General features: G+C 48.1%; 1 protein-coding gene across 4 annotated transcripts in view; it reads left to right on the top strand.

The window, feature by feature from the left end:
• The first annotated feature begins 12,751 nt into the window (after nt 1-12,751).
• Nucleotides 12,752-18,058, top strand: part of MAP4K3 (mitogen-activated protein kinase kinase kinase kinase 3) — a 306,530-nt gene continuing 301,223 nt past the window's right edge. For all 4 annotated transcript variants that reach the window (XM_077282921.1, XM_077282922.1, XM_077282923.1 and 1 more), the window contains exon 1: nt 12,752-13,053. In XM_077282921.1, the coding sequence (XP_077139036.1) occupies nt 12,958-13,053 (96 nt within the window). In that variant the 5' untranslated portion in view covers nt 12,752-12,957. The remainder of the gene's footprint in view (nt 13,054-18,058) is intronic.

The raw sequence follows: 18,058 nt of genomic DNA on the forward strand, positions 1-18,058 counted from the left end.
TACAGTGTGGGGGCCATCATAAAGCGTGGAGGCCATTATACATTGTGGGAGTGGAGCGCCCCCACATTAAGGGCAATGGAGTACTCGGTACCGGGTCCTTCTAGTTCAGGGGATGTCACGATGGCTTGACCCGGCCCGTGGCCCTTTGAGGGGTGCCCAATTAAAGGTGTAGTTTGTCTAGTGTTCGTGACGCCACCTGTTATGGTTCTCAATGGCAAGAGAACATAGCCCAGCATACATAGGAACTAGCTCTTGGAAGGATGGAAACTTAAACTGACCATGAACTAAACCTGCCGCACAACTAACAGTAGCCGGGTAGCGTAGCCTGCGTTTTATCCCTAGACGCCCAGCGCCGGCCGGAGGACTAACTAATCCTGGCAGAGGAAAATATAGTCCTGGCTCACCTCTAGAGAAATTTCCCCGAAAGGCAGACAGAGGCCCCCACATATATTGGCGGTGATTTAAGATGAAAATGACAAACGTAGTATGAAAATAGGTTTAGCAAAATCGAGGTCCGCTTACTAGATAGCAGGAAGACAGAAAGGGTACTTTCATGGTCAGCTGAAAACCCTATCAATACACCATCCTGAAATTACTTTAAGACTCTAGTATTAACTCATAACATCAGAGTGGCAATTTCAGATCACAAGAGCTTTCCAGACACAGAAACGAAACTGCAGCTGTGAACTGGAACAAAATGCAAAAAACAAACAAGGACAAAAGTCCGACTTAGCTGGAAGTTGTCTGGTAGCAGGAACATGCACAGAAAGGCTTCTGATTACAATGTTGACCGGCATGGAAGTGACAGAGGAGCAAGGTTAAATAGCGACTCCCACATCCTGAAGGGAACAGGTGAACAGAGGGGATGATGCACACAAGTTCAATTCCACCAGTGGCCACCGGGGGAGCCCAAAATCCAATTTCACAACAGTACCCCCCCCTCAAGGAGGGGGCACCGAACCCTCACCAGAACCACCAGGGCGATCAGGATGAGCCCTATGAAAGGCACGGACCAGATCGGAGGCATGAACATCAGAGGCAGTCACCCAAGAATTATCCTCCTGACCGTATCCCTTCCATTTGACCAGATACTGGAGTTTCCGTCTGGAAACACGGGAGTCCAAGATTTTTTCCACAACGTACTCCAACTCGCCCTCAACCAACACCGGAGCAGGAGGCTCAACGGAAGGCACAACCGGTACCTCATACCTGCGCAACAATGACCGATGAAAAACATTATGAATAGAAAAAGATGCAGGGAGGTCCAAACGGAAGGACACAGGGTTAAGAATCTCCAATATCTTGTACGGGCCGATGAACCGAGGCTTAAACTTAGGAGAAGAAACCCTCATAGGGACAAAACGAGAAGACAACCACACCAAGTCCCCGACACAAAGCCGAGGACCAACCCGACGCCGGCGGTTGGCAAAAAGCTGAGTCTTCTCCTGGGACAACTTCAAATTGTCCACCACCTGCCCCCAAATCTGATGCAACCTCTCCACCACAGCATCCACTCCAGGACAATCCGAAGATTCCACCTGACCGGAGGAAAATCGAGGATGAAACCCCGAATTACAGAAAAAAGGAGACACCAAGGTGGCAGAGCTGGCCCGATTATTGAGGGCAAACTCCGCTAAAGGCAAAAAAGCAACCCAATCATCCTGATCTGCAGACACAAAACACCTCAAATATGTCTCCAAAGTCTGATTCGTCCGCTCGGTCTGGCCATTAGTCTGAGGATGGAAAGCAGACGAGAAAGACAAATCTATGCCCATCCTAGCACAGAATGCCCGCCAAAATCTAGACACGAATTGGGTTCCTCTGTCAGAAACGATATTCTCCGGAATACCATGCAAACGAACCACATTTTGAAAAAACAGAGGAACCAACTCGGAAGAAGAAGGCAACTTAGGCAGGGGAACCAAATGGACCATCTTAGAGAAACGGTCACACACCACCCAGATGACAGACATCTTCTGAGAAACAGGAAGATCCGAAATAAAATCCATCGAGATGTGCATCCAAGGCCTCTTCGGGATAGGCAAGGGCAACAACAATCCACTAGCCCGAGAACAACAAGGCTTGGCCCGAGCACAAACGTCACAAGACTGCACAAAGCCTCGTACATCTCGTGACAGGGAAGGCCACCAGAAGGACCTTGCCACCAAATCCCTGGTACCAAAGATTCCAGGATGACCTGCCAACGCAGAAGAATGAACCTCAGAAATGACTTTACTGGTCCAATCATCAGGAACAAACAGTCTACCAGGTGGGCAACGATCAGGTCTATCCGCCTGAAAATCCTGCAAGGCCCGCCGCAGGTCTGGAGAAACGGCAGACAATATCACTCCATCCTTAAGGATACCTGTAGGTTCAGAATTACCAGGGGAGTCAGGCTCAAAACTCCTAGAAAGGGCATCCGCCTTAACATTCTTAGAACCCGGTAGGTATGACACCACAAAATTAAACCGAGAGAAAAACAACGACCAGCGCGCCTGTCTAGGATTCAGGCGTCTGGCGGACTCAAGATAAATTAAATTTTTGTGGTCGGTCAATACCACCACCTGATGTCTAGCCCCCTCAAGCCAATGACGCCACTCCTCAAAAGCCCACTTCATGGCCAAAAGCTCCCGATTCCCAATATCATAATTCCGCTCGGCGGGCGAAAATTTACGAGAAAAAAAAGCACAAGGTTTCATCACGGAGCAGTCGGAACTTCTTTGCGACAAAACCGCCCCAGCTCCGATTTCAGAAGCGTCGACCTCAACCTGAAAAGGAAGAGCAACATCAGGCTGACGCAACACAGGGGCGGAAGAAAAGCGGCGCTTAAGCTCCCGAAAGGCCTAAACAGCAGCAGTAGACCAATCAGCAACATCAGCACCCTTCTTAGTCAAATCAGTCAATGGTTTAACAACATCAGAAAAACCAGCAATAAATCGACGATAAAAGTTAGCAAAGCCCATTTTTTCGTCTAAAATTCTGCCGTTCGCTTCTGGACAGAATTCTATCACATTGCATATTCTCTGGCGTCTTCTCAGTAGACACCGCCAAATGGTGCACAGGTTTGCGCTCCCGCAGACGTCTATCGATCTGGATAGCCATTGTCATGGACTCATTCAGACCCGCAGGCACAGGGAACCCCACCATAACATCCTTAACGGCATCAGAGAGACCCTCTCTGAAATTCGCCGCCAGGGCGCACTCATTCCACTGAGTAAGCACAGACCATTTACGGAATTTTTGGCAGTATATTTCAACTTCATCTTGCCCCTGAGATAGGGACATCAAGGCTTTTTCCGCCTGAAGCTCTAAATGAGGTTCCTCATAAAGCAACCCCAAGGCCAGAAAAAACGCATCCACATTGAGCAACGCAGGATCCCCTGGAGCCAATGCAAAAGCCCAATCTTGAGGGTCGCCCCGGAGCAAGGAAATCACAATCCTGACCTGCTGAGCAGGATCTCCAGCAGAGCGAGATTTCAGGGACAAAAACAACTTGCAATTATTTTTGAAATTTTGAAAGCAAGATCTATTCCCCGAGAAAAATTCAGGCAAAGGAATTCTAGGTTCAGATATAGGAACATGAACAACAAAATCTTGTAAATTTTGAACTTTCGTGGTGAGATTATTCAAACCTGCAGCTAAACTCTGAATATCCATTTTAAACAGGTGAACACAGAGCCATTCCAGGATTAGAAGGAGAGAGAGAGAGGAAGGCTGCAATATAGGCAGACTTGCAAGTGATTCAATTGAAAGCACACTCAGAACTGAAGGAAAAAAAAAAAAAAATTTTTCAGCAGACTTCTTTTTTCTCTCCTTTCTCTGCCAATTAATTTAACCCTTTGTGGGCCGGTCAAACTGTTATGGTTCTCAATGGCAAGAGAACATAGCCCAGCATACATAGGAACTAGCTCTTGGAAGGATGGAAACTTAAACTGACCATGAACTAAACCTGCCGCACAACTAACAGTAGCCGGGTAGCGTAGCCTGCGTTTTATCCCTAGACGCCCAGCGCCGGCCGGAGGACTAACTAATCCTGGCAGAGGAAAATATAGTCCTGGCTCACCTCTAGAGAAATTTCCCCGAAAGGCAGACAGAGGCCCCCACATATATTGGCGGTGATTTAAGATGAAAATGACAAACGTAGTATGAAAATAGGTTTAGCAAAATCGAGGTCCGCTTACTAGATAGCAGGAAGACAGAAAGGGTACTTTCATGGTCAGCTGAAAACCCTATCAATACACCATCCTGAAATTACTTTAAGACTCTAGTATTAACTCATAACATCAGAGTGGCAATTTCAGATCACAAGAGCTTTCCAGACACAGAAACGAAACTGCAGCTGTGAACTGGAACAAAATGCAAAAAACAAACAAGGACAAAAGTCCGACTTAGCTGGAAGTTGTCTGGTAGCAGGAACATGCACAGAAAGGCTTCTGATTACAATGTTGACCGGCATGGAAGTGACAGAGGAGCAAGGTTAAATAGCGACTCCCACATCCTGATGGGAACAGGTGAACAGAGGGGATGATGCACACAAGTTCAATTCCACCAGTGGCCACCGGGGGAGCCCAAAATCCAATTTCACAACAGCCACCTGTGGTATTCGGTCAGGGTGACCGACGCTGCTAGGGGTCCGCTGGTGTGATGGAGTGGCAGCTAGATGGTATACCTTCCCACAGGTGAATTATGTCCCCAGGGCTTCCCAGATGTGTAGGTGATGATGGTGGAAAATGTAATGCACGGAGAATAACGAGGACACAAGGTTGCAGTCTCTTTACCTTTTACTGGAAGCTTCAGCATCCACAGTCCAGGGTGCAGACCACAGGGTAGGCAGCGTCTGGTCGGTCCAAAGGCACATCCAGAGTCCCCTTATCCAGGTGGAAATCAGTAGCCTTCCTACTAGTGCCTGTGTGTTGTAGTACCTTCTTGCTGAGCACCACGGGATAGTCCTCACAACTTTCGTGGATGTTTCTGATGTCTTTCTCTCTCTGTCCCCCAGATGGTATGGATAGGACAAACCCGTTTGACTGATGGCCTGAGGCTTGTTTATAGGGACCCTAGAGATGCCCCGACCCCCACAATTTGCCACTGTGTCTTCATAGGTATTAAGGTCGGGCAGCCAACTTGGAATTGACTGTCCTGCTGGTCTCTGAAGTAATGCGTAGAGTCAATTACTCCCTCAGTGTACCACTGGCTACGCGCCTCAGAAGGAGGCTGCCTATCTCAGGGCAGAACTCCTCCTGGTGTTTTCTCCTTGTGCTGTGACTTTGTTTCTCACTCTCTACAATACACTTCTCTTCGTGTCCTTTCTTAGGAGGCTGCTGCATGTGGGGCAGGCGCAGCTCCGTGTCTTTCTGTCTTGTGCTAGGCCTCTGTCAGGATCCCACCCCTGACAGGGACCCTCTGTCTGCAGCTCAGATGTTCCTCCTTTCCCTCTGTCTGCCTGACAGGTGTTGCCTGGGCAAAGCCCAGCCAGCGTCTCTCTCACTTTCTATCCAAACCACCAGTTTTACCCTTCTGTGAGGAGTGCCCTACTAGATAGGAGCATAGCTCCCCTGATGGTCTGGAGTGTGAAGTGTGTTGTGATGCTGTGATTCCTGGAAAGATGGACTCCTTTATTACCTTCAGACGTAATATCACTCCCCCTGGTGGAAGAATAATATTACTGAAGCAACCAGGACTCTGGGGCGCTGCAGGAGCTAATGGGAGGGCCATTATACAGTGTGTGGACTACTGTGCATGGCCCTCTAAATGTGTCAGGACTACTGTGGCAGCTATTATGAAGTGTGAGGGACACTATACAGTATGGGGGCTACTGTCAGGATCAATAAACATTGTGGATGCTACTGTTGGGGACATTATTTTATGTATAGAGGAACTATGGGGACATCATACTATGTGTAGGGGATCTGTGGGCCCACCATACTGTGTATCGGGTAGTTGTACATGGGGAACTCAGGGGACATTATTAAATGTTAAATGGGCACTTAAACATTATTATTATAGGGGCACTCAGTATTGTGACCATCAAGGAGATGCACATGGAGCATTATTACTTTCTAGGGACAAAATGTGGAGGGCACATGCACGGGAAATCAACATTTTCTATGGGTCGATTTTACCATCTAGAGAGCGCAAAGGAGGCATTATTACTATGTAGAGCACTAAGAGGACTGTTTTTGTACCACACAGCAGGTGCAGTAATAGGGACACATACGGTAGCATTGGGGTATCATCAGGATGAGGAGTTTGTGTTGGTTGGGAATACATTTGCACATGGAAACACAAGAAGCAATGGAATGACTGAACGGGAGAAGATACAGATTAGATATTAGAAAAAACTTTTGACAGTTAGGGTTATCAATGAGTGGAGCAGGCTGCCACGAGAGATGGTGAGTTCTCCTTCAATGGAAGTCTTCAAACAGAGGCTGGACAGACACCGGTCTGAGATGGTTTAGAGAATCCTGCATTGAGCAGGGGGTTGGACACAATGACCCTTGATGTCCATTCCAAGTGTAACAATCTATGATTCTACATGTGAACGGTGCAGGAAATGTGAGAAGTCAGATGTGTCTTAAGGCCGGCGTCACACCTAACGTATAAAAATACGGTCTGTTTTTTTACGGTCGTAATACGCAGAAATGTTCCCTGAACAGTGATCCGTATGTCATCCGTTGACAAGGTGTGGCTGCGTATTTTGCGCAAGTAATCCTCCGTATGTCATCCGTATGTCATCCGTATAGCGTATTTTTTTTCTCGCAACCTTGCAAAATGGACATTTAACGGTTTTGAGGCCTGAAAATAATTTAAATCATCATCAACATAACTATTTATTGCCTCTACAATAGGTGGCAGCCTCCAATCTGGCCATTTTGTTGCTGTGCTTGTGTTGGTGTATTGGTAGTTTGTTGCAACATGTCAGACAGACACAGGTTCACCCCAACTGAGCGTGTTCTATACAACTGGGTTTTGTCACGCCGCTTTGGCCAGCCATATCCAGTGATAGTGGTTCTGAGGAGGAGACAAATGTTGGTCCATCCGCTTTTGAGGCAACGCCTCACTAAAGGCCATTTCCACCATCTCTATGCATCTCTGTGGACACATACCGACAAGTTTTATCAATATTGTCGCATGAGCCTTGCCACCTTTTTTCTTTTGTTGGAGACAGTGCGCCCTGGGATCACCTTTCAGGACACCAGGATGCGCAAATTTATATATCTGCTGAGGAGCTTCTTCTCCTTACGTTACGGTATGTATTCCTCCTTCTCAATACTCTATGTTGATGATGTGTCTCTAAATGTCTTACCTAGTTCTGCTTACCAGTTTCAGTTCTTTTATTCTTAATGTAACTCAAATCTCTACTCTTAGTAATAAGAATATGTTATTAATGTGAAATTCACATAGCCAGTGTAAATTTTTTTAAGGTTGTGATAGCCTGGCTTGTTAGTTCCACACAGTACTTGTGCTCTATATGAATTGTTTAAAACCTTGAACCAGTTTTAATGTTTTTTTTTTCAACATTTGTTTTCTTTTAGCTTCCTTACAACTGGTCTATCCTATGCAGCACTCCATCATGAATTTTTGATTGGGAAGTCTACAATCTCAGGCATAGTCCGGTCTACCTGTTCATTAATCTGGTCACGACTTCATCAAGTGGTCATGCCTGAGCACAAGATGAAAGACTGGTTGCGGATTGCCTGGGGATTTGAGGAGCACTGCCAATTTCCCAACTGTATTGGAGCCCATGATGGGAAGCACATCCGTGTGCGTAATCCGCCGAACTCAGGGTCCCAATTCTATAATTATTAACAATATTTCTCTGCAGTGTTGTTGGCTCTGGTTGACAGTCACTACAGGTTTATAACTGTAGACATTGGGGCCTATGGAAGAACTGGAGACAATAGAGTCTTCGATTCTTCTATTATGGGTCAGCGGCTGCGCAACAACCAGTTGGACCTACCACCACGTCAGCTTTCAGGCTCCAATCAAGAATCTGTGCCTTATGTCCTTGTTGCAGATGAGGCCTTTCAATTAACCAGGCATGTAATGAGGCCATATCCCCGTCGAAACCTGGACCACTGGTGTAGGATCTTTAACTTGCGCCTATCACGCGCACGGCGACTGGTGGAGTGCATCTTTGGCATTCTTTGTGCCAAATGGCGGGTCCTCCAGTCAGCTATTCAGCTGAGTGAATCCAATGTAAATGAGCTAATCAAAGCATGTGTGGTCCTACATAACTTCACCCGACTTCATGAATGCTCCTCATCTGATGGTGCTGAAGCTGTGTTGGGCAATGTGGGTAGGCCTAGACCACATGTGATCCCTCAGCGTCGTCCGCTCTCCAGACTGAAAGTACGTGAAATTTTCACTAATTATTTTGTGACACCTCAGGGTGCTACTCCCTGGCAAGAGCATGTTGTATCTATGTTGTAAGTTTAAAATGTTTGTGTATATATAAATATAATTTTTTCCTTTAAGTTGTTGTGTGTGTTCAGTTACTTTATCGTACAGATCTTTTTTTTTTATTTTATCTTGTAATAGTTAATTCAATAAGAGACAAAACTTGGCATTTTAAAAATTTTTATAAAGCCAAAATACCTGAGGAGGAGGTGCCTCAGATCGATTTTGACCATGCATTTCTGGGTTGGGGTTAACTCGGAGCAGGTTACGGGATGACAGCTGCCACCTCTCCAAGAACTCAGGTACCTCATATGGAGTATTGGGGGGTGTGCATGCATCAATGATCGGAATTCATCCTCGCACAGGTAGCCTCACCTCATGGGGTAGGGGACGGCGGTACCGGGTCAGAGTGAGGGAATATGCCTCCTCACCCTCATCCTGGGCAGCCCTGGACAGGTAATTGAGCACCGCCGTGTCAACATCCCTCCTAGAATTATCAGAGGCAGGGATCGCTCGCCTTCGTTGCCCACGGCAGGATATGACAGCAGGATGGGGGGAGCTCTCAAGATGAACAGTAGGGCTGCTGCTGTTGTCTGGTTCCTCAAGGCTGCCGGGTGCTGGTGCAGCTGCTGGTATAGGTACTGTTGCAGGTCCTGGTGTTGGTGCAGGTGAAGCTTGGGGGATGCAGCTAGAAGGCTCAGAAGATGGGCCAGCCACCTCTTCACCTTCCCCGACCGGATCTATAATGGTCTCCGAATCCGACCCGGTCTCCCTCTGTGAGAGTGAGGTTGGACTGAGTTCTGTTATGAAATATAATAAAAAAAAAGGTTGGAGATATGACCCTAAATAGTATATGTGTAATGTGGTGTGATATAATGCACTTACGGTCTGAGATCCATAATGGGAGCCAGAAATGCCAGCCGGTCGAAATAGATATACTTTTGCTTAGTCGGTACTGCATCCCCACTCCTGGCCCGCTGCTGATGTTCCCGCCTGTACTGGTCGCGGATTCTGCACCAGCGTCTCATAACATCTTCCACTGCAATGTCACACAATAATAATGTATTAGGACATTGCGCACATTGGATCAACAAGTTTATAGACATTTTACATAGTCATGTGGCCTACTAAGGTGTCATTTATAAACATAATCTAGATTACACATAATGAGCAAAAAATACACATACTAGGATTAAGGCTATGTGCACACTCTGCGGCGTGCTCTGCGGGTTCTCCCGCAGCGGAATTGATAAATCTGCAGGGCAAATCCGCTGCGGTTATCCCTGCAGATTTATCGCGGTTTGTTCCGCGGTTTCCGCTGCGGGATTACTCCTATACTATTGATGCTGCATATGCAGCAATATGCAGCATCAATAGTAATGATAAAAATAATAAAAATTGGTTATACTCACCCTCTGATGTCCGGATCTCCTCGGCGCTGCACGCGGCGCTCCGGTTCCAAAGATGCTGTGCCGAGAAGGACCTTCGTGACGTCACGGTCATGTGACCGAGGCGTCATCACGGTCATGTGACCGCGACGTCACCGCAGGTCCTGCTCGCACAGCAACTGAGACCGGACGGCCGCGTGCAGCGCTGAGAGGTGAGTATAGCATCATTTTTTATTTTAATTCTTTTTTTTTTTTTTTTACACTATTTATGCTTCCCAGGGCCTGGAGGAGAGTCTCCTCTCCTCCACCCCGGGTAGCAACCGCACATTATCCGCTTACTTCCCACATCGTGGGCACAGCCCCATGCGGGAAGTAAGCGGTTCAATGCATTCCTATGGGTGCAGAATCGCTGCGATTCTGCACAAAGAAGTGACATGCTGCGGGTTGTAAACCGCTGCGTTTCTGCGCGGTTTTTCCCGCAGCATGTGCACTGCGGTTTGCGGTTTCCATAGGGCTTACATGTTAATGTAAACGCTATGGAAACTGCTGCGGACCCGCAGCATCAAAATCGCCGCGGATCCGCGGTAAAAACCGCGAAGTGTGAACATGGCCTTAAGGGGATACTGTGAAAACGTGTTATTTAGTGCAGTTAATATGATTTATAAAACATGAGAGAACTTACTAATTTGTTGCTGTCCCTCACGTGGACGGTCCACAAAATCTCCAAATAGTAGCCCACATATCCTCCTCCATGCCGCCTCTTTTCTGGCCCGGTCTGAGTAGTGTGCATCCCTTTGGTCCCATAGCTCTGGCCTTTCTTGGACCAGAACGATAAGCATCTCTAACTTATGTAGGTAGACATGCTGCAGGACTCCGTGGTGGCATTCTTCCGGGATGTCTGGAGCGCTTTTTGAGCTAATTAGCATGTCCAAACTTCCTGATAATGGCTTGGCCCATTTCCTGTCACCTGGAAAAGTCTTGCGTATTTCTTGCAAGTCAGACGTGTGGTCCGTGTGTAATCTGTATTTTTCTCACCCCCATAGACTTGCATTGGTGTATTTTTGGAGGAATACGCTGACAATCGCAGCATGCTACGATTTGATTTTCTCAGCCCGTAAAATACGGCCGAGAAATATATGGCTGATGGAAGCTGCCCCATAGAGAAACATTGGCCTGAGTGCAATGCGTTGTTTTTGCGCCTCTCAGTTGTCCGTAGTTCTCTCTAGTGTGACGCCGGCCTTATTGTAACCTCCGCAGATGAGTCTTGGCTGGAGAAGTAGACATGTCGGTCTGGACCAGATGGAAAACACGGGAAAAGTGAACGACTCCATCAGAAAGAATGTCAGCTGTAAGTCATTATCAGTAACTGTGCTGTAATCTCTATATCTCCTGCAGGACTGGTATCTACCACTATATGTCACCATATGGCGGTAATATCAGTGCTGGTCTTTGTACAGAGATTTATTTTCAATAACAGTGCGGTCATCTCCTGAGGTTCCGCTATACCCACTGAAGTTATAATCATGATTACCTGGTTAGGGGCCACAGGCAGACACAGACAGAAAGGGCCCCTGTGCAAGAGCAATACATGGGCACTTTGCAGCCCAAGAGCTCCTAAAAATGCAAAATTGCACCTTCTTTGGAGGTAGAAATGAGCCCCCTTACCTCTTGCACGCACGTGCGGCTGTGCAGGTTGCACAATGATATGTCCAGCTGATATGGACCCACTCAGATGTTTCAAACCACCTGAGCTGAACTCTTAGGGTAAGTCTCCACGTTCAGGATTGCATCAGGATTTGGTCAGGATTTTCCATCAGTATTTGTAAGCCAAAACCAGGAGTGGGTGATAAATACAGAAGTGGAGCATATGTTTCTGTTATACTTTTCCTCTGATTGTTCCACTCCTGGTTTTGGCTTACAAATACTGATGGAAAATCCTGACCAAATCCTGATGCAATCCTGAACGTGGAGCTATACCCTTAGGGTATGTTTCCACTGTCAGGATGGCCGGCGGTATCGCCGCAGCGGCGAAGCCGCTCGGCGCTAAGCCCCGCCCCCTTTCTGGGACGCGATCATGCCGGATGTGTTAACTCTTCACATCCGGGATGATCGCTCTCTCCCATAGCGCCCTGTGATATGCCTTGCGGGGACGCTGCGTCCCCGCAAGGTGTACGGACATGCTGCGATCTGAAAAGACGCGCAGCATGTCCGGAGTCGCAGGGCCGCCGCGTGCGGGTTTCCACGCATAGTGGAGACGGGATTTCATAAAATCCCCTCCACTATGCTGGAACATCTGGACGCTGCTTGTTTGACGCTGCAGCTCTGCGCAGCGTCAAACAAGCAGCGTTTCCTGACCGTGGAAACATACCCTTAGCTATACCTCTGAGTTGTAGGGAGGTCATACAGGCACATGGAGGCCACACACACTACTGAGCATCATTTTCTTGTCTTGAGGCATTTCCACTGAAGTTGGATCAGCCTGTAATTTGATTTTCCACTTTGATTTTCAGTATCATTCCAAATCCAGATCTCCATGGGATATTAATTTTTATTTAACTTGATAATTTCTCTGTTTTATTGTTTGCAACATATTCCACTAAGTAATGAATAAAGATGTGTATCTGGAATATTTCATTCAGTGATATCTAGGATGTGGTGTTTTAGTGTTCATTTTAGTATTATATTATTTTTTGTCTATGAGGATTTTTTTTCAGGATGAGCTGTATTCGTCAGTGGCAACATTCTGGGTCACACATAACTTTTCTCAGTGTGTAGACATGATGTATGTGCACATATAGTCGCATGTATATGCCCGGCTTCCCCTCAGCACACACTGCCCCTCTCGCCCCTGTGTACAGCGGGTCTCTGTGGCCGGCTCCCGCTCTGCCCCCTCGCCCGCTGCCCTCCTCTCCTCCTCGCAGTCTACCTCTCTCCCCTCCCCTGGCACAGGCCGCTGCCCCCGCACTGCGCCTGCGCACAGGCCCGGTTCGGGAGCCATGTTGTGGGATGTGCGGGGCTTGAATTCTCCTGGCTCCGTTCGTATCTACGTCTTCAGCTGTGAGAGGCTTCCAGGCCAAACCCGGTTGTTTTTCGAGCTGTGAACGGAGAGCTGCTGCCCTGAGCCTGCCCGTGACAGTGCGCGGGGTCCGGGGCCCCCCGGGCGGTCACCATGAGCACAGGCTGCGACCTGTCCCGGAGGAATCCGCAGGAGGATTTCGAGCTCATCCAGAGAATTGGCAGCGGCACGTACGGGGATGTGTACAAGGTAACCCGGGCAGGAGTGTGGGAAGGGGCATGACGGGCCAGCTGCGGGCAGTGCCAGGATGTGGGCAATCAGGGCAGAGCCATGGCAGTGCCCCGTGAGAGGCCTGTGCCCGCACAGATGGTCAGTGCTGGCCACCGCTACATTACACTTGTAGAGTTGTGCAACTTTCCTCATAGGCAGGAGCTGGGCAGCTGATGGCAGGGCTGGCACACAGGTGTATATGGCGGCCAGGTGGCAGTAACCACCATGTCGGTGTACTCTTCCGTTTGTGCGATCTGAGCTTTCTGTAGATGTTAAAAATGTCATGTGTTGTCTAGAGGGGCATCATCCATGTAAGGTGGCATTGTGCCCGCCAAGGAGGGCTGCGTTGTGCCCCGTGCAGGGATGCGTTGTGTCATGTGGAGGGCTGCGTTGTGCCCGCCACGGATGGCTGCGTTATGCCCGCCACGGAGGGCTGCGTTGTGCCTGCCACGGAGGGCTGCGTTGTGCCTGCCACGGAGGGCTGCGTTGTGCCCCCCGTGGAGTGCTGTGTTGTGCCCCCCGTGGAGTGCTGCGTTGTGCCCCCCGCGGAGTGCTGCGTTGTGCCCCCCGCGGAGGGCTGCGTTGTGCCCCCCGCGGAGGGCTGCGTTGTGCCCCCCCGCGGAGGGCTGCGTTGTGCCCCCCCGCGGAGGGCTGCGTTGTGCCCCCCCGTGGAGGGCTGCTTGTGCCCCGCAGAGGGCTGCGTTGTGCCTCTTTGGTGACAACATTAGATCACATTACCATTGCAGACCATGGCAAATTATAGTGGCATCTGTGATAAGGGAATGCCAACTTTATTTCTTGCAGAAAGTTTGCTTGTTGTCCTTAGCAACCTATCAGCTGGCAGCTGGCATTCTGTGCTGAAAACACGGAGTTGAGGAGTGGGCTAAGTTTAATGGAGGTTGGCCACCTAAATCCATGTAGTACCTATCCACAAAATAAGTGATGAATTGATGATTTCCAAGGGTCACACTGCTGAGACCCCCAAGAATCCAAAGAACAGGGTTGAAAGTGGGCATGTGTGACCTCCGCTTCCTTCGGTGCTGCTGACAGCCATGTGTTCAGTCCTATTACAGTGAATAGAGCAGGGGTCCCAGGGTGCGCACCACCCATGCATTCACACAGGGACCCTAATCTTGTAACAGCACCGACCATACGTGTATTAGGCTGGGGGTACACATTAGGTTTTTATGCTACATTCACTGACCCCGCCGTGGCCTGTGTCCGGACCCCCACATTGTGATGGAGCGGGACTGCTGGCCACAGTCTGGCCCACTATGTATGTGTAGCACCGACACTACGAGGGCTGTCCATAGCTGCTGGGATCATTGCAGTGATACCTGCCCGGAGCTTATGTAATCTGCTCTCTGTGCAATATATCATGCCGTCCAATTCCAGACATAGTTGTCATGTTTACTCCTCGGCCTGTCACTGTTGTGTGCGACTCCAGCAAGAAATGCAGATTGTGTATTCAGGGAATTGTCAGTGAGTGCAGATAGTTCTCATTTAGGTAAAAAAAAGTCATTGCAGCTGAAGCCGAAGGGAATGTTCACACTGCATCTTTCCAACGTTCTAAAACATCAGTTTTTCAAGCAGAAGACGTTAAAATAATATTAAAAAATATTGGAAAAAGGCATCACCCCATTTCTCTGTTTGTTTTTTTCCTGAAGCGTCCTGTGTTTGCAGCATAGGTACCGTCATATTAAGCGACGCTGCAGCGATATAGACAACGATGCCGATCGCTGCAGCGTCGCTGTTTCGTCGTTGTGTGGTCGCTGGAGAGCTGTCACACAGACAGCTCTCCAGCGACCAACGATGCCGAAGTCCCCGGGTAACCAGGGTAAACATCGGGTTACTAAGCGCAGGGCCGCGCTTAGTAACCCGATGTTTACCCTGGTTACCAGTGTAAATGTAAAAAAACAAACACTACATACTTACATTCCGGTGTCTGTCGGGTCCCCCGGCGTCCGCTTCCCTGCACTGTGTAAGCGCCGGCCCTAAAGCAGAGCGGTGACGTCACCGCTGTGCTCTGCTTTACGGCCGGCCGGCGCTGACACAGTGCAGGGAAGCGGACGCCGGGGGACCCGACAGACACCAGAATGTAAGTATGTAGTGTTTGTTTTTTTTTACATTTACACTGGTAACCAGGGTAAACATCGGGTTACTAAGCGCGGCCCTGCGCTTAGTAACCCAATGTTTACCCTGGTTACCAGTGAAGACATCGCTGAATCAGCGTCACACCCGCCGACTCAGCGATGTCAGCGGGTGAGCCAGCGACGAAATAAGGTGCTGGCCTTCTAGCTCCGACCAACGAAGTCACAGCAGGATCCTGATCGCTGCTGCGTGTCAAACACAACGATATCGCTATCCAGGACGCTGCAACGTCACGGATCGCTATCGTTATCGTTGTTAAGTTGTTCAGTGTGAAGGTACCCTTAGAGAAACAAAATCTAGCTGCAGTGGATTTGATAACAAAATGAAGTCCACCTCCATCTACCTCTTCTCTCCCAAAAACCTTGTGCAGAATCTCCAGCGTTGCTCCCGGTCTTTGTTGACAGGCATCTGGCATTTACCTGCTGCTGCCCGTCGGTGAGCGATGATGCCATGTTGGCATGTGACTTCTGAGCCCACCGATTGGCTGCAGTCATGTGTCGGCTGCTTGTAAACACAAACGGGGAAGCACAGAGAAGTTTTACACCAGATCACCGGGGAAGAAGCGAGGTACATAGAGTTCATTTTGTTAATGTATTATACCTGTTGTGGTTTTTACATTTTTGGTCACTCATGAAGTCACTGGTATACGTTTTTGGCTGTTTATACAACGTTCTAGTTAAAGAAGGCGTTGAGGCAGGTGCACTTTAGAAGATATCCTTAAAGGGGTTCTTCACTACTAAATAAAAGAATCATAGTGGTCCCGTGGTGGTGTTAGAAGCCAAATAGGGCACACACTCCTCTCGGATGAGGGCTTTTTCTCCACACTTTGTTAAAACTAGCCATGAATTTTGATCAATACCCGGCACAGAGAGGGAAGCGTTTCATGTGACTGCTGCTACCTGATCGGCTGCAGCATGATTGGTTCCATCTGCACAGTTTTTCCCCTTTGATGCTGGGAACTATTGGGGAACACAATAAGGACTTCGGAGGATCAGCTGCTTTTTGTAAGATGAGTATAAGTTTCTTGTTTTCTTAATGAAATTGTCTTAAAAAAAAAAAAAAAAATTGCACCATGAGGCCGGGTTCAGACAGTGGTGCTTCACGATCCCTGAAGGCAATGCATGATCTGATTATGGGTCTTCTGACCCTAACATACAGTCTCGTATAGAAATGACAGAAAAACGACTGGCACATCCAAGCTAGTATGAATAGGTGCATACCAGGAGCAGCTACCTCCATATACAAAAAAAGTTTGCACTCTATCGTGCCAAAGCATGTCGAATAAGAAATACATGAAATATGAATAGCAAAATGGCTTTTTGAACATTAGGAAAAATATTTGAGACGCTTTGGCCAAATAGTGTGAGCCCATCAACCATCGTCAAGGTGGCCTCATTAGTCTGATGGGTCCCTGACCTCCCTGTCCAAATGTAAACAATGACCGAAGGCCAATGTCTGTATGCATGGGTGAATGTGGACACCTCTCTCAGCAAAGCCTATATATATGGGTTGGCCGGAACCAAGTGTGATTAGATGTAATTAAATCCACATGGTGAAGGGAGGAGTGCTCAGTCAGTAAGCTAACATAGAAATGACAGAAAAACGACTGGCACATCCAGTGCATGAGACCACCTTGACGATGGTTGATGGGCTCATGCTATTTGGCCAAATTCTGTGCAAAGCGTCTCATAAATATTTTTCCTGATGTTCAAAAAGCCATTTTGCTATTCATATTTCATGTATTTCATATTCGACATGCTTTGGCACGATAGAGTGCAACCTTTTTTTGTATACAGTCTCGTATAGCCCTGACCATATATCAGGCTGTAAATTGAGGATGTCAGTTGAGCTACTGTCAGCCTTGGCGTCACAGACTGTATACAAACCTTAGGTCGGTGTCACACTTGCAACTGCAATGCGAGAAATTCGCCTCAATAAGCGTTCAGCTGCATAGAAATACATGGAGCCGCACTCTCCGGTCCCGAGTGCCAGCGGCAGTGCCGGGTATTGGGGCGAGAGACTCGCGCAAGTTTCTCGCATTGCAGTTGCAAGTGTGACACCGGCCTTAATGTTCCCATCACAGCCACTATCCTGCACAAACTAAAGCTTATTCAGATATGCTAATCAGTGTGCTAGTTGCACCCTTGGCCTCATTCAAATGTCAGTTTTTCCTGTCTTAATGAGGCCTTGTTGTGACCAAGAGGCTCAGTGCACTGTGCCGCCCACTGGTTTTGCATGTAACCCTCTCCCTCATTGGTGATTGACAGCTCTGAAGTAAGCAATGTCTGTAGAGAGAGGCAAACTAGTGCTGTCAATCATCAGTGAGGGAGGCAGGGGACGCAAAACCAGTGGGCAGAACAGTGAGTCTCTTGGCCACACCGAGGGTGCACCGAGCACCATGAGTACTATATTTGATTAAGCGTCAGTTTCTGCATAACGGAGGCAGCTAACAAAACACTAAAGGTTCGATTTTTCTTTTTTAGGAGCTGTATCCCCTACAAGGTTGTGTGCTTAGTTTATGCTGTCAGTTCAATTGCCAGATTCCCTTTTGTTTAACTTGCTTAATAGTGGAGAAACTCTTCAAAGATCTATCTGACATACAGTTGTGTGAAAAAAGTGTTTGTCTCCTTCCTGATTTCCTATTCTTTTGCATGTTTGTCACATTTAAATGTTTCAGATCATCCAACAAATTTAAATATTACACAAAGATATCACAAGTAAACAAAAGCTAATGACTAGAGCATAGGCTAAATATGCTCCAATCAGGATGACACTGCCCCCTAGCTGATGCTTGGTGTGCTGCTATGGGCAGTAAGCCCCTGTCTGCAAGGTG

Source organism: Ranitomeya variabilis, chromosome 2 (genome assembly GCF_051348905.1).
Source record: "Ranitomeya variabilis isolate aRanVar5 chromosome 2, aRanVar5.hap1, whole genome shotgun sequence".
NCBI classification, from domain to species: domain Eukaryota; kingdom Metazoa; phylum Chordata; class Amphibia; order Anura; family Dendrobatidae; genus Ranitomeya; species Ranitomeya variabilis.